Source organism: Phacochoerus africanus, chromosome 2 (assembly GCF_016906955.1).
Source record: "Phacochoerus africanus isolate WHEZ1 chromosome 2, ROS_Pafr_v1, whole genome shotgun sequence".
NCBI lineage: Eukaryota > Metazoa > Chordata > Mammalia > Artiodactyla > Suidae > Phacochoerus > Phacochoerus africanus.
Genome location: NC_062545.1, coordinates 129,518,085 through 129,534,444, shown reverse-complemented (window position 1 = coordinate 129,534,444; position 16,360 = coordinate 129,518,085). Strand labels below are relative to the sequence as shown.

Sequence of the window (16,360 nt, the reverse complement as noted above, 5' to 3'; positions counted from 1 at the left end):
AACACAGAGCAAAAGCCAAAGTCCATACCAGATTTGCAAAGAACAGTGGATTTTGAGCACAGTTGTAGGTCAACTGGAAGGCATGTCCCTCAGGAGCAGGGCCACTTTTATTTTTGGCCATGCCCAAAGAATGTGGAGGTTCTCAGGCCAGGGATTGAACCTGCACCACAGCAGTGACCTCAGCCACCACAGTGAACACTGGCTCCTTAACCTGCTGCACCACAGGAGAACTCCATCCCCCCCCTTTTTTTTTGAGGAACAGGCCCACTTTTGTTTTCCCAGGTGTACACACTGACTTGGTTGATATCAAGGCCAAGCAGAGTAAGTAGAGCTGACCCTGTGTTCCTTTTTTGTTCATTTGGTCTTCCCATGGCATGTAGAATTTCCTCGGCCAGGGATGCAACTCATGTCACAGCAGTGACCTGATCTGCAGCAGTGACAATGCTGAATCCTTAACCCACTGCACCACGAGGGAATTCTGCTATCCCTGTGTTCTGAGGTCACCACACAAAAATTTGCAATAGAAGATCAGAAGCCTAGACCATGGTCCTCATCCATTCAGCCATGAGAAGAGGGCCTGGGATCAATGCTGTTTGTGGCAGCACAGAAAACTGGATTTGATCAGGAAGACAGAACCTCTTGGGCCTGAGCTGAATCCAAAGTCTAAATCTTGTTTTGAGGATTTTAGCAGGAATGCAGCAAAATGATGAATGAACCATGAATGAAACTCAGAACTCAGCTCTCAGTCCAAATCAATCAAATCAAGTGAATATATCTGAATAAATATTCACTAAGGGTTGACCAGTTGCCTGGCCAGTCCCTGGAGAGGACTGCAGAGTGGGAAGTCTGGCTATAACCAGAAAGCACCCTTGAGTCAGGGAGCACCAGGTCCCAAGGCTGACTTCCCAGTTCCCTTTGGGGTGGTGGGTGGTTTTTTCCTCTTGCAAATTCACAGAGTCCCTCCCCAAAGCTGCTGAGATCTCAGATCAGTAAACTCTGTTAGGGCGGTGTCTTCCCAGGTCAGAGCCCAGGCTTCTCCAGTGAAGCGTGCTATAGAGAACAGCATGGCTATGTTCGGAGGAAGGATGTTAAGTTCAGCTGCTCTGTGGTTGTCTTTTCTCTGTCCCTAATGAGAATTACAACCAAAGCAGGTGACAAGTCTGCGGGGGGAGAAAATATTAAGAGGAAAATGTGCCCTTTTCTCACAACTGAAATGTCGTGCTGTGGCACAGGTCTCCTCATTGTGCCTTTTTTTTTTTTTTTTTTAATTAAATTTCTATCATTTACCAAGAGACTAAAGGCTTCCCTGGGCTTCAAGTCCAGAGTGACCTTGATCCATGGGGTCATTTATTAGGATTTTATTTAGAAAGCTCCAGTAGTTTCCATTGTGGCTCAGCCGAAATGAATCTGACCAGCATCTATGAGACCCCTGGCCTTGCTCAGGGGTTAGGGATCCGGCATTGACATGAGTTGTGGTGTAGGTCGCAGATGCAGCTTGGATCTGGTGTTGCTGTGGCTCTGGCATAGGCCAGCGGCTACAGCTCCGATTTGACCCCAGCCTGGGAACCTCCATATGCCGTGGGTGTTGTCCCAAAAAGACAAAAAAAAAAAAAAAAAAAAAAGAAAGCTCTAAGTGGGAAACATCGGTGTTGGATATCAATGACTTCTTTAAATTAAAAAAAGAATGAAAGAGGAGCTCCCACTGTGGCTCAATGGGATTGGCAGTGTCTTGGGAGCCACTGGGACATGGGTTTGATAACCAGCCCGGCACAAGGGGTTAGGGATCCGGCATGGCTGCAAGTTGCAGCTTAGGTCTTGTCGGTGGCTCTGATCCCTGGCCCAGGAGCTCCCTGTGCTGTGGAGCGGTCAAAAATGACCAAAAAAAAAAAAAAAAAAAGAAGAAATAAAATTTCACTTAGATGGCACCAGGTTTTCCTTTAAAAATGAAAGGAAAGGGGCATCTTTTAGTATCTTAAGAGTTGACTAGACCTTCTAGATTTCCTGCTTAGGTGATTTTTTTTTTTTTTTGGCTTTTAAGGGCCACACCCATGGCATCGGAAGTTCCCAGGTTAAGGACTAAATCGGAGCTGCAGCTGCTGGCCTTATGCCACAGCCACAGCAAGATGGGATCCATGACTCACTGAGAGAGGCCAGAGATTGAACCCGCATCCTCACGGATACCAGTCTGATTCATTTCCACTGCACCACAACAGGAACTCCCCTCAGGTGATTTTTTAAAAATCAGGAGTCTCAGAAGTCAGAGTTGTACTAGGCTGACTTTTACATTCTTAGCACAGCTGTGATATTTCTCTTGCCGGAAGAACTTTAGTTTCATATTGGCAAGCATTTTTTAGGTTCTGTTCACAAAGTAGCTTCCTGAAGTTCACAGATTCCCAATTGAGAATTCAGATTCTTTGATGGAAACTTCATGGTTTTAGTGCTATGGTTCAAAATAACCCAGTGACAGTTTTAGGCCAAAAGGACTATGAGATGTTTAGGAAGCAGTACTTAGGGTCCCTGAGTTTCATGAAAGGAAAAGGGGTCACATGTGAAGAGTGTATACCTACCCTACAGCTTCACAAATAAAGCCCATTTGGGTATCAGCTGGGTACAGACTGAGTTCTGCCTTATTTGCATGTTAGAAAATGGGTTTGCTACTTGGAAACATTTCAGCTTTGCTCGGAATGGAATGCTCTCTGAACTAGACAACAGAATTCCCAAATGTTTCATACCTTTGAGATTTGCATGAGAGGATAAGGAAAAAAAAAAACTGATTTGGATTACTATCCAGAGTAAGGATGAAGTCTCAGTAACTTCATCAAGCAAGTGTGCAGGGAAAACCCCTCAAACAGAGTCTGAATGGCTTGAAGGCACTGCCGGGAAGACCTGAGGTGTAACTTAAGGTTGAGTGGTTGAAGCTTCCTGGGTGTAGGGAGTCCAGGCAAAGCCCTTTAACTGAGACTCTATTTCAAGATAGGTACCATTTATATCCAAGAAGTAGTCATCTGTGGTAACTGAGATAATGTAATCAGTACTTAGCATGAGAAGGAAATTTATCCTGTCAAAAGTCATTACCTTGAAGGATATAAGCTGCTAACAAGGCAGCATCTGATGTTTTACAGAGGAGGCGGCCGTGGTAGAGATCCCTTTTGATCTGCAGGAAGACTAAATACCTGGAGAGAAAACAGAGAATGAACTATCAAGGATTTCTTTGATTGCCTTAAAGACATAAATATGTAATATAAGCCTATAAAAATCTTTGTCAGGACACTTTTACTACATTAAAAAAAAAAATCTCAAAACATACCACAGAACAAATACATTTTCCATTTCCTTGAAGACTCTTTTAAGCACTCAGCCCGGAGGTTCAATTCAAAACAACCTGTCAGTTTCCTTCTGAAGCTCCAGACAGAAAGGGCACCTCTTGGTTTAAAGAATTCCCCTATCCCCTCCACCCCTCCCACCCTGGGTGCTAGGCTTTGGAAGGAGCCAGCCCTGGTTAGCTCAGCACCAAGAAAGAGACCTCAGTTGGAAGAGAGGGGCTGATGGCGCCTCTCTCCACCTTGGACTCTGGCTGACATAGTTTCTTAAGAAGCACATGTGAACAGCCCTTGCTATTGGCAGAGGTCAGAATCTGAGGAAGGTGGAGAAGCACAGAAACTTGTGGCTAGAATTTCTTCAACTATAGGAAGAAAGGTGATCAAGAACAACTGCTGATGTGTATTGAAAGTGCTCACAATTTGCCCATCTAGGAGTTACACACTCTTCATGCAAAATCTCATCTAACTTTCACATATCACTGTGAAATACATGCTGTTATCATCCCTCTTTTTCAGGATAAAGAAACAGAGACTTAAGTGATTTTCTCGTGGGCAAGTGATCAGTGTCAGGATTCAGATTCTGGACTGTTAGCCTCCTGCAGTTGGCTCTTCATCACTAAGTTATTCTGCTCTCTTTGTGCTATAACTGCCTTGTTGTTTCACAAGTAGTTGGGTGGACCCTGGAACTGCTGACTTTATTTTGAAAGGTCTTCACAAGGTGTGGGGAGTTCTGATGTTCATAGCCTCACAGGTACCCTGAAAAGAGCAGAGGCCAGGGGTATCCCACCCTTAAGTAAGTCACCTGCCACAGTGGCTCCTTAGCCAAGGGGCATCTGTGATGGTTTTAAAAATATGTCCACAAATTCCCAGATACTCCTCATTTCCAGAAGTAGAGGCTAATTCCCTCTCTTTGAATGTGGGCTGGACTTAGTAACTTGCTTCTAACAAAGACAGTGAAGCAGAAGTGCTAGTGTCTGACATCTGAGGCTAGGTCATAATGGTGCTGCAGCTTCCTCCTTGTTCTCCCTTTCTCCTCGATCACTCATTATGTTTGAGGACACTTAAGCAGCATCTTCCAGATGGTGAAGAACGGAGGTCTTCTGCCAACAGAAAGCAAGGAACTGACGCTTTGTGCCAGCAGCCATGTGAGTACATCACCTTGGAAGTAGATCCTCTGGTCAAGCCTTCAGATGACCGCAGACCTGGCCAACCTCTTGGCTGCAACCCCAGGGAAGACCCTGAGCCAGAACCACCCAGCTAAGCCACTCCTGAATTCCTGGCCCACACTGAGAGATAATAAATGCTTGTTATTTTAAGTTTCGTGGTATTTTGCTAAATAGCCATAGATAACTACAGCATTTCTAGAGGAGTAATAGGAAGATAGTAAAAATTCCTCTCAATTCTACCAGTCTGAACCAAAAAGAGATTGGGCCCTCCCTGGAAAACTAGAGGTTTCCAAAGGTTTTGTTTTCAGGATGAAGAATAAATCAGAGGATTCCTTGCCCACTTGATCATGTGAAAATGTTCAAAAGAAAGACCACTGATAGTGTAACCTCTAGGGTGAGGAGTGGTATCAGCAGGTGACTCTGAGAGCCTAGGGCTTAGTGATTCAAGTAATTAAACAGAAACGAAGGAGTGGTCAAATGTTCTCTCCTAAGACCTTGCTACTCAAAGGGCGACATAACCAGGTATCAGCAGCATCTGCAGGCATGTTGGAAATGGAGAATTAGCCCCATCTGAGATATACTGGGTCAGTTTAACAAGATTCCCAGGCGAGGAGTTCCCGTCATGGCTCAGTGATCAACAAATTCAACTAGGAACCATGAGGTTGCCGGTTCGATCCCTGGCCTCGCTCAGTGGGTTGAGGATCCAGCGTTGCCATGAGCTGCAGCATAGGTCGCAGACTCAGCCTGGATCCTGCATTGCTATGGCACTGGTGTAGGCTGGCAGCTGTAGCTCCGATTAGACCCCTAGCCTGGGAACCTCCATATGCTGTGGGTGCGGCCCTAGAAAAGACAAAAAAAAAAAAAAAAGGCAAAAGTTAAAGATAAGGAGAGGATTCTAAAGGCAGCAATTGAAAAAACCAAAAGAAAAAGATTCCCAGGCGATTTGTATTTAGATTAGAGCTTATGAAGCACTGAAAAAATTCCAAAGCATCTTTCTAACCACATCAGGATGGACTGCCCTCCTCAAATGGAAGGTGAGTATGGTCATCTGGAAGTTAGTAAGAATCCCCCTCCTTATCACAATCACCACCATCACCCCCAATCGGCCCCAGTGTCTGCCAGGGAAAACTGAAGGAAAAAGGCATCATGCAGAGTGAATAGTAATTTTTTAAGAAGTATATGCCAAATCAAGTTTCTCTTTGTTCTATTTCCCACAGCGAAATGCCACAAGATATGGAGAAAGCATGGAGGGGGAGGGCGGAGCCCTTTTCTGCCTCTCGCTGCTGTCCCAGCCCCCACCTTCCACAGGGCTTTGGCAGATGATGCAGCAAGCCTTTTGCACTTCACTCATGGAGCGCTCCCTGGGCCTAAGGTCAAGTATCCCTCCTTCCACACCTCTCTGCTTGTCTGCGTCCAAAATTCAGGGATAGCACATATTGGACTAGAGGAGTTATTTCAAAGGGACAATGAGGGTCGGGCCAGTTATCCTCAATGTGGTGGAGAGGAGAACACCCCCCCCCACACACAGGAAGCACATCAGAGTCTGTGTATGGGTGGTCCTATGTTTGAAAAGGCTCCTCCAGCTTTTTTGTCCCCCAAGGGGACACATTCTTCATCACACTGGGAACCATGATGGGCATGTGACAGGTGCCTCAGGTGAGATGGAAGGAAATAAGGCTTTTCACTGCTGGGCGGGTTCCTTCAGACTTCTGAAGGTAGGAGGGCAACAGAGAAGTCAAGGGTAAGGCCAGGGGAACACTGTTCAGCAATGGTGCAGCACTGGAGGGGGAAGGGATGGAGGGGCAAGTCAGCATCCTAGGGGAACACGCCACAGTCTTTAGAGGACAAGAGATGAGCTCATGAAAGAATCAACCGACAGCTTCAAGGTAGAGAGTTGCACTAGGGGTCTCCCCACCCTTTTCTGCCACAGTGGCTTCTATCAAGCTTTGGGTTCTGTTCATTTAAGGTGGTAACCAATGACTCCGATGACTCCGTGTTGTTGGTCATGAGAATATATCCCATGTGACTCAGAGCATCCTTAGGCCTATTCCCAAGAGGCTCTGCAGGATGTTCTCTGCTGCCACACAAGGGCCTAAGGAAGACTATCTTGTTGCCTGAGGCACCGTCACCAGGGCCACTGGATTGCCAGGCAAGGGATTAGCCTGCTGGGGCTACCCAACCCAGTCAGCTTATAATGAGCAGGCTGGATGGGGTACCCGGTTTCAGACCCTCATTGCAGGAGTTACAGAGCCCAATTCTCACATTTTATAGCTGAGGAAAGTGAAGCCTGGAGATAGAGAGTGATGTGTCTGAGCTCACACAGTGATCAAAATCGAGGATGTTCTGACTTAGGGTCTGATGCTTTTTCTGCCCCCCATGGTAATTCAGTGAGCAATGGTTAGGGAGAGAAGGGTCCTGAATGAAGTCAAGAGAACTCTTCGTCATTAGAGAGAAATCCTCAATGGAACAAAAAAGAAATTGGCTTTAGACCCAATTTAAGACAGCAAGCTTCCTCCTGAGGTTGCTTTTTTTTTTTTTGGTTAAATTTTGCCTCTTTCTGTTTTTTTTTTTTTTGGTCTTTTTTGTCTTTTTTTAGGGCCACACCTGCGGCATATGAAGTTCCCAGGCTAGGGGTGGAATAGCAGCCACAGCAATGCCAGATCTAAGCTGCATATGCGACCTATACCCTAGCTCATGGCAATGCTGGATGCTAACCCATTGATCGAGGCCTGGGATTGAACCTGCATCCTCAAGGATGCTAGTCAGATTTGTTTCCACTGAGCCACTATGGGAACTCAAACTTTGCCTCTTTCTGGCCTCACCTGTGGCATATGGAAGTTTCCAGGCTAAGGGTCAAGTCAGAGCTACAGTGGCCGGTCTATACCACAGCCACAGGAACGTGGGATCCAAGCCGCAACCGTGACCTGCAGATGTACTGCAGCTCATGGCAACACCAGATCCTTAACCCACTGAGCGAGGCCAGGGATCGAACCTGCATCTCTGTGGATACTATTCGGGTTTGTAACCCACTCAACCACAATGGGAACTCTTTCACTTTCTTGTTAAAATGCCAAGTTGTCCTAAATCGATGGAGGTATGAATTAGGACCATCCAAAGTTGGAAAGTATGAGAGCATAAAAGATGACCAAGGAAAACCTGATTTTTTCTTGAACATGTTCATCTCTCCCAGGTAGTGGCTTTGGCACTGTGCTTTCTGATATCAGAGGGTGCGGATGAATCCAGAAATATTTCCATAATGAAAGGGTCTGAGCTCTGGAAAGCACTGGTGTCTTTCGATGAATTTTTTCCAGATCCTTTGGCCCAGCCTTCCCTTCATTATATTCTTTGCCCCTGTCTTCCTCTATTTTCTACCTTACTTTTTACTAACTATGATCATGTTTAGTATTTCTTCTTCCCCCATACTATGAAGACTGTGGGCTCCTTGGAGTCAGGGATTATGTTTTATAACTTTTAATATTCTCCTAGAGAGCCCATATATCCTGTGCCTAGCTCACCTAATCACATTCCTCCCTTCTATCCATCCCATCCACCCACCCATCCACCTATTTTCCCATTCATCTATCCACCTATCTGCCCATCCATCCATCCACCTATCTGCCCTTCCATCTATCCAACCACCCATCCACCCATCCGTCCACCTATCTCTCCATTCATCCATCCATCCCATCCACTCACTCATCCACCCATCCATCCATCTACCTATCTGCCCACCCATCCATCCGTCTACCCATCTGCCCACCCATCCATCCACCCACCCACTCAACTACCCATCCATGCAGTTCTAAACACATATACGCACCAGACACTGCCACAGGTGCTCAGAATACATCAGAGATCAAAACAGGCCCTACTCCTATGGAGCTTACATTCCAATGGGAAGAAACAGATGACAAAATAGAAACAAAACAATGTAGCAATGACTTACTGAGTGCATGCTGTGTGCAACACACTGTATTGTTTAAAACAAATTCTTTCATTTAATCTTCACAGCAACTCTATGAGGAGACTACTATTTTTAGCCCTGTCTCATACATGAGGAAAGGGAATAACTGCAGACACTGTTGCTTGCCTTGTCACATATCTAGTTAAAGAACAACCTGGGATTTGAACTCAGGTCTTTTTTGATTACTTAGCTCAGGACTGGCAAACTAAGGCCTGCACCAGAGCTTCCAATGAGATAAAATAACATGCTACTGGAACACAGCCATGCTCATTCATTTATGTACTGTCTATGGCTGCTTTCTCATTACAATGGCAGAACAGAGTATGTGTGACAGAGACCATAAGGCCCACAAAGCCCAAAATACTTACTATCTGGCCTTTTGCAGAAAAAGTTTGCCAACCCATCTTAGCCTAAGCTAGGCTCAAGAGATGTTCACTGTAGGAATAAAGTATCTAAAAATGCTATTAACATTTTCTAAAAAGATAACTGACCTAAAAAGATCTATTAACATTTTTTTTGAGCACCTGCTCAAACATGTGTCAGGCAGTTTGCTTCCCTGGAAGTGGAGGCCCCACTTGCACTCAGTTTCCTTCTATTACTTGATCTTTCAATGAGTTCGAACACCTGCAGCCCTTGTTAAAAGCTAAATCTGGTGCCTAATCCCCATTTTCTCTGCCTTGCCTCTAGCTCAGACAAGAAAATCTATTTATTACTTTAAAAAATGACAAAAGAGATTAATCGGGATTTGGCAACTAAATTTATCATCTGGGAAGAGTCCAAGAGATAAATTGAAGCACAGTTCTTTATTCCCTACTTCATCCCCTCCTCTCAGCCTGGCTTTATGGGAACAGCCGAGATAGCTGTGAAATTTAGGACCGAGATTGCTAGGAAAAAGCACACTGACAGCTAAATTAGTTTGGCAGGACGGTGGGGTGGAGGGCTCTAAGCCAGGAATGAATTATGGGTATTGAGTGAGGCTGGGGCAGGAACCCACTCTTTTAAGATCAGCAGGGATGTGAACAAGGATAAAGATGCAGCTAGGCCCAAGGCCTCCACAGAAGGCCTCGGAGGGGGAGGCACAAAGACTCCAACAGAGCCAGGCACCCTGAGGTTCACAGACCTGACAGCGCTGGGAAAATGCATCCTAGGGAAGGAAGGCTGGTGAGGTAGACAGCGAGAGGGGAATAGTCGAGGACAGTGGGCACAGATGCAGGCAGGAAGGGCAGGAGCTACATGCTTGCCAATGTCTTTGAAGTTTGCTGGCATGGAGAGAGGCCTGGCCATGGCTTCTCAGGCATCAAATGTTAGCTGCTTAAGTGTTAGGACTCTAGCCAGGACAGAAGAGGAGTGGGAATTCTCACATAAACAAAGGAGAAAAGCCAGAGCTAACTGTACTTGTGCCCCGTGCAGAGCCCTTGGGGTCTGCAGAGCATGTAATCAACCTGGCAGTAAGACAGTGAGCCTTTGCTCAGTGCCAGGCTCGCTGGGGGGTGGATTAAGAAGTACAAGACCTCACGCAGTGGTGATCCTCCTGACAATGCTATGAGGCACTGTCACTGTCCCCATTTCATAAATAAGGGATCTGAAAGTCAGAGAAGTTTAATATTTTATGTTCAAGGCTGTATAGCCAAGAAGGAGCAGAAACAGCATCTGAGCCCCTCAGCCTCTGCTGCATCTTGGGTATGAGGGTCTGTATGTTAGTATTAAGTAGTAACATTTGATTTATGAAATTATATTATGAATACCTCCTCCCAAGAGCTAGGAAAACCATGTATTTTTTGTCTTTTAATCAAATCAGAAAGTATGGAGTTCCCGTCGTGGCGCAGTGGTTAACGAATCCAACTAGGAACCATGAGGTTGTGGGTTCGGGCCCTGCCCTTGCTCAGTGGGTTAACGATCTGGCATTGCTGTGAGCTGTGGTGTAGGTTGCAGACACAGCTAGGATCCCGCGTTGCTGTGGCTCTGGCGTAGGCCGGTGGCTACAGCTCCGATTCGACCCCTAGCCTGGGAAGCTCCATATGCCGCGGGAGCGGCCCAAGAAATAGCAACAACAACAACAACAACAACAACAAAGACAAAAGACAAAAAAAAAATCAGAAAGTAGTGTATCTGTCGTGCTCTCACTGGCAGCTCGCTGAGTTGTGAGCCAGTCCTGCTCATCCTCATTGTTGGCCCAGTGAGGTGGAGACGAGGTGATCCTGATGCAGGGGTTGGGAGGTGAGGTGCTAGGCTCTCAACCAACATGTGTTAGGTTTGCCTTGACATGTGGACAGGAGCTTGGACTTCTGGGTCCTCTCTGGTGCCATCACCTCTTTCCAGAGAGAGAGAGGAAGGGAGGGAGGAAAGGAAGCGGGAGTGGAGGCGGGGGCAGGCACAGAGCTGTGGCGAACACTCTGGACGTCCTGAGCAGGGCTGGCTGGTGCTTTGCCCAAACTCCCCTCCGTTTAAGTTGCTAAAACATAGTGGTTCTACCCTCACTCTCCTGCCTAAAGCTACAGGATTGCTCATTAATATGGATGACCTTGGTTTGCAGAAGCAAAGTGGGAGCCATATCCACTTCCACGTGCCAGGTAAGGAGCATGAGGTTTGGTTCTAAACACACACTTTGCTGTCCTCAGTGCTTTAAAATGGTTGGCTGGGTGAGCACTGCCCCAGCATCTGGCAGAAGCAACCTTCCTGACCCTTCTGATAACTTCACATGATTTCCCTTCAAACTCCCCTGGGGGCCATGGGAAGGAGCCATTGCCTCCCTGTCCCACTTTGCTTCCTGTGTGCTCCTTCTTCCTGTTTCTTGCCCTCTGCTCTTCTGTTTCCTCATTTTCCTTCTCAGGGAAGCTTTTGCTCCTTTTATCTGACGTAGAACTAGTGGCATGCTCTCCAGAACAGGAAGTAAGTATGATTCCATATTCCTGCTTCCATCCTCTTCCATCCCTTTCTTTGGGATTTTTGGAAGCACTTTAGGATCTACAGGTAAAGCATAAGGCCTTGAAGGACAGTCTCTACACTGGTAATGGCCACATCCCAGTCTCTACTGCCTCTAAGGTTTTAGGGATAGGGGTAGAACTGGCAGGAGTCATGTCTTCCTAAGCTCTAGGATCTCCTGGCATCACCCCTCACCTCAGGCCCTTCCCTTTACAAGGGAACATCAAGGTTTTGCTAACAAATGTCAAAATTAGATCCTTCTAATATAAAAATTAAGGACCCCTGTTACAGAGAGTTCCTAAATCTCTGAGGCAAGACTTTTTAGAGTGAATTTGGTTTAGATGTACAAAACCCTGGGGAAGATTTGAAGCTGCTTGTCATCGACCCTCTTGTAGGAAGGCATGGGCACAGAGGTTCTTTCTTATCCTCAGGTGGTGCTGGATGAGATAGGATTCATTCCATGGAGCTGTGTGCCTGCCACAATGAAGAGTTTATCTTGGGCTTGGTCCACCAGCATACTGGAAGTCACCCACTTGGATTTGAAATCTGCAGTGTTTCTCAGCTTTTCACTTCCGCTTTGCCATTTCACAAATACATCAGGCTGTCAGATGTATTTCAACCCCCAAAATGAGTATCAACCGAACCCTCTCCAAAAACATCCATGGTGGCCACATCATTGGTAAAATAAAAAAATGCTTTTGATTAATTTGTTACTCCAGATCCCTTTGCAGATGACCAGTTTAAGATGAAGTAGTCACATTTCTTGAAGAAATAAACTTTCTCCATTGCAGTTCTACTGAGGGAATGAGCAAAGACAGCATGCGGAAATAAAGTACAGAATTAAGGTTCTATTTAGGAAGAATTCCTTGCCTATCAGAGTTAGGAGCTTCCAAAATAGAGGACCTGGGGGGTTACAGTCCTCCTTCCTATCTTCTCCAGCAGGTCCTAGTGGCTGAGGGTCATGTGCTCAGCCTTACCTGGTTATTTCTTCTTTCAGGGCAGCAGGGTCTGCAGGGTAAAACTTCACCCGGAAGCACATGGTGAACGGAGGCTGGGCTGCAGAGACAAAGAGGTGCCGGTCAGGAAAGATCCTCCCTGGAAGATTTCTGGGCTCCCGTCCCCACCGGGATGCCAATCCTCACATGTTTAGGGCCAACTTATGCTCAGAACAGGGGAAAATTACCAAGACTCACTACAAGGAGGGAAGGTTTCACCCCACCCTCCCCAGGGGTGAGGCTTCCATCTTCTTGCAGAGAATACTTACATCTCAGTTGCTTCACCACAGACTTTGTAAACTCCAACCAATGCTGAAACAGAGAACAGAGAACAAGAAAACCCTAATGAGAAGCAGTGTCAAATATAACTTGTTTTATTCAACTTAAATAACTAGACAGATTGTAGCCCAGGATGAAAGCAGCCCTGAAGCTTGTGATATCGAGGCTTGGAGAGTAAAGGGTGATAGGACTTTTTTTTTTTTTCTTCCTGAAATAAGCTCCCTCTGGAACCAGCTGTAAAATGGGAAGAGTTCCAACTTCAAATGGCATTTCTGGGCTTCCCTGGCAAATGCCACCATCCAAGGTAGGGCACCACTGTTCTGAGCCATGTTTCTGGTGTACCAATAGGTACCAGCAAACGCACGTCTGTGTGTTGCTCAAGCAGGAAACGCTCCCTGGAATGGGGTTGTGTGTCCGTGTTACACAGTCGGGCAGAGGGGACACTGTAACACACAGAGGGCACGGGTAGCAGCTCTAGAAAGTATTGGCAGGTGGAATTTTATAAATGGTGAGAAGGCAGGGATGGCTGGTGTATATTTCATCTTTGAGTAACACATTGCCAACCCTTATGTGAGAGAATACATACTCAGGATTCCTTAGCATCTAGGGATGTTTAAAGTCTAAGCCTCATAAGATAAATAGCCACGACCAGACCAATGCATAGGAGAATATCCTGTTTTCCATGGATTTTCACAGAGGCAGGACACAGTATTAATGCATTTTCTCCCATGGTGCTTAGGTTTAGGGAAAGAAACAATGAGACCATTCTATATCAGCTTCCCAGTTCCACATGGATGCTTTATAAAATGCATTATTGATGTGTGCTGCTTTTATGCTAATCAGGAACCTTGACAATTTGCAGAGAGCTAGAATTGCTGTTATTTAAGGTTTGATTATCTGGAAGTAGCTTAAAACCACTAGGTACAAGCTCTCTGTCCTATTTAACCACTATCATTGGTGCCCAGTTCAGTGTTCAGTGTGCAGCTCTAGAACGGATGAAGGAACTAGGTCCACGTTCCGTCCCTTCTGGCTACTTCCATCTAGAATAACATCTTGGCAGAGTCCTCCCTCTGGCAGGAAAGCAGCCAGGGCCACGCAGACGGCATCCTGGCCTCCCTGGATGCCCAGCTTGCACCTTCTGGGCTGGGCCATGGGTCATGCCGTTAATGGACCCACTAGGAGCCAGTTCTTCCATCAGCTCCACATGGATAATCTGGGCTGACAGTCTGCTCTCTTGCTTCCTCTGATCTGAGTTCCCAAGAGGCTGGCAACTCATTATAGCCACTCAATGTGGTTAACAGGTCCTTCTCACATTACATGGCCCACCGCGGCTTGGCTTCACAGGGAAGCAAAGGCAAGAGATGAAATTGCACGGAAACAACTGGGGTCCAGGCCGTGCCTGTGAAGGCGGAGGAGGCCTGTCTCTGCGGAGCACACCGGAATTCTGGATAGTGAGGAGAAGGATATAAAGAGAATGCCCCAAGCGCTGGACTGATAGATTAAAATAAATAAAGGAAGATAGAAACTAAGTGGAATGACAGAGCCATTATCGGCAGGAGGCAGAGAGGCTGAATGACAAAAGGCTATTCCCCTTGGCAACAGCTGGAGAGAAGACTCTGCCTGGGAGTGAGAGCTCAAGAAAGGAGTGAAGCTGGAGGAGGCTCAGAGAGGGTGCGAAGGCAGTGGAAAGCTTGTCCAAAAGACTTTAAGGGTCTGGCAGAAAAATCTTACAGGTTCCCCAAAATACAGTGATGGTAGAGTTACCTTTTGCAGCTGCCTGGCTGAATCTGGGTCCGAGAATCACTAGCAAACTGATAACACCGGACTGGGGATGAGGGATCAGGAGAAGAGGAAAAAGAAGGTTCAGAGAGGGGAGCTCCCTCTTGTATTGGGGTGAATGGGCCAATGTGGTAGGATCTTCAGGCTCTGGGGATTTGAAAGGGTACAAGGGGAGAGGCTGAGAATAGGCTGAGCCCAGTACCTGAAGCAGGAACAGGGAGCGGGTGTTGAGGGCAGCTCCTACAGGGGGACCAGAGAAATCCTAGACCCCAGGGAAACCCCTGCATAGCCAGGAGTGCCGGGATGGACGTGAGAGCTGGGTTCTGCCACCCTGGTGCTCAGGGGAAGAGGCTTATTTTAGGGTCTCACACCCAGGGGGTGCCAGAGCTCCTCCATCTCTATGGTGATCAGAAGATGTAGGATGACAGTTCTCCACAGGTCCATTTCCCCATGACTCTCAAGTATCCTTTCAAGCCCCCCTGCTCTCCTTAACTCTCTCTCAGTAAAGACACAGAACCATGCGACTAGAGGCTATGGGATATGAGTTCCCCGTGGAACCCTAGAAACCACACAGGGTCAGATGTCAGGCAGGTCAGATCAGGAGACAGTCTTTGCCTCTAGCCTCAGGCAAGTTCTGTAACCTGTCCCAAGACCATTTACTCGTCTGAATTATGGATGGTACAACTGTGATGCTCACCTCATTTGCAGTAAGGACTGACTACTATGTGAAGCTCTTAGCTTCATGCCTATTACAACCCAGCGTTCATGTACAGGCTCCTGAGCTGAAAGATCTAGGTCTGTGCCCAGTGCAGAACCCAGCACATGGGAGCCACCTCATGAAGGTTTATTACTCCTTTTCCCCCATTTCCTTATTTCTCTCTATCTTCTTTGGCTTTTCATCTTTGTCACCTCCATATACTTATTCTCCTTAAGCACATCTTGATTAACTAAAAAGTAACAGGATACATTCCCCCCCCCCTTTTTTCTTCAGACGCCACTGTCTTTGGGAGATGAAGAAACTTTGGGGTAACTGGCCTTTCTTCTTAAGTGGAAAAGCTCAGACCTCCCCAAAACAACCAACAACCAACAACAACTCTTTTTTTTTTTTTGTCTTTTCTAGGGCCGCACTCGAGGCATATGGAGGTCCCCAGGCTAGGGGTCTAATTGGAGCTATAGTCGCCAGTCTATGCCATAGCCACAGTAACTTGAGCTTGGAGCTGCATCTGCGGCCTACACCATGGCTCACAGCAACGCCAGATCCTTAACCCACTGAGCAAAGCCAGGGACCGAACCCGCAACCTCATGGTTCCTAGTCGGATTCGTTAACCACTGAGCCACAACGGGAACTCCAACAAAAATTCTTTTGTAAACACAGTCTATTGTTATAGACTGAATGGACACCTATAGCCCGGGAGGACACATAACTTCCTGGGGTCATGGCACCTTCTGGGGTCTTACACTATGGTCCAGAGCTAAGGACAGTATTTATGCAAAGACAGTTCAACCTTTATGGGTGAGGAGCTGACCTCGACATTCCTTCTCAAACACTGATGATGCTCGAAATCCTGCTGAGCTGGGAGGAAGGAGACAACAGCAGCAAAATGGGACAGGGCTTGTCAAAGGAAACCAATTCAGGCCTTTGAGTCTCTCCTACAACTCATGTGTTCAGCATAAAACCCTAAATGTGACCTGGAGACACAATGACTCAGAGCATCAAAGAACAAAACAGCACTTGACTCTGGCATGGAGAGAGAGTTACCTGTGGCCCTGGGCACTGCTGGGAGGTTGTGCCCTTGGGGGCTCCAAGGTCTCTAGTGGTGACAGAAATGATGCCCATGTTTGGAACTATGAAAAAAATGAGTGGACCCATGGTGACAGTGTTTTTGGAGAATGGTAGAGGAGAGGAGGTGGTGACAGGGCTGTGGGGAAGGGAGA

The 16,360-nt window shown here is 46.7% G+C and overlaps 1 protein-coding gene across 3 annotated transcripts in view; it reads right to left on the bottom strand.

Annotated features, from left to right (window-relative positions):
- Positions 1-16,360, bottom strand: part of FRMD5 (FERM domain containing 5) — a 331,187-nt gene that overhangs the window by 32,688 nt on the left and 282,139 nt on the right. For all 3 annotated transcript variants that reach the window (XM_047766490.1, XM_047766489.1, XM_047766491.1), the window contains exons 3-5: positions 12,637-12,679; positions 12,350-12,428; positions 3,076-3,173 (exon numbers count right to left, since the gene is read on the bottom strand). In XM_047766490.1, coding sequence (XP_047622446.1) covers positions 3,076-3,173; positions 12,350-12,428; positions 12,637-12,679 — 220 coding nt within the window. The remainder of the gene's footprint in view (positions 1-3,075; positions 3,174-12,349; positions 12,429-12,636; positions 12,680-16,360) is intronic.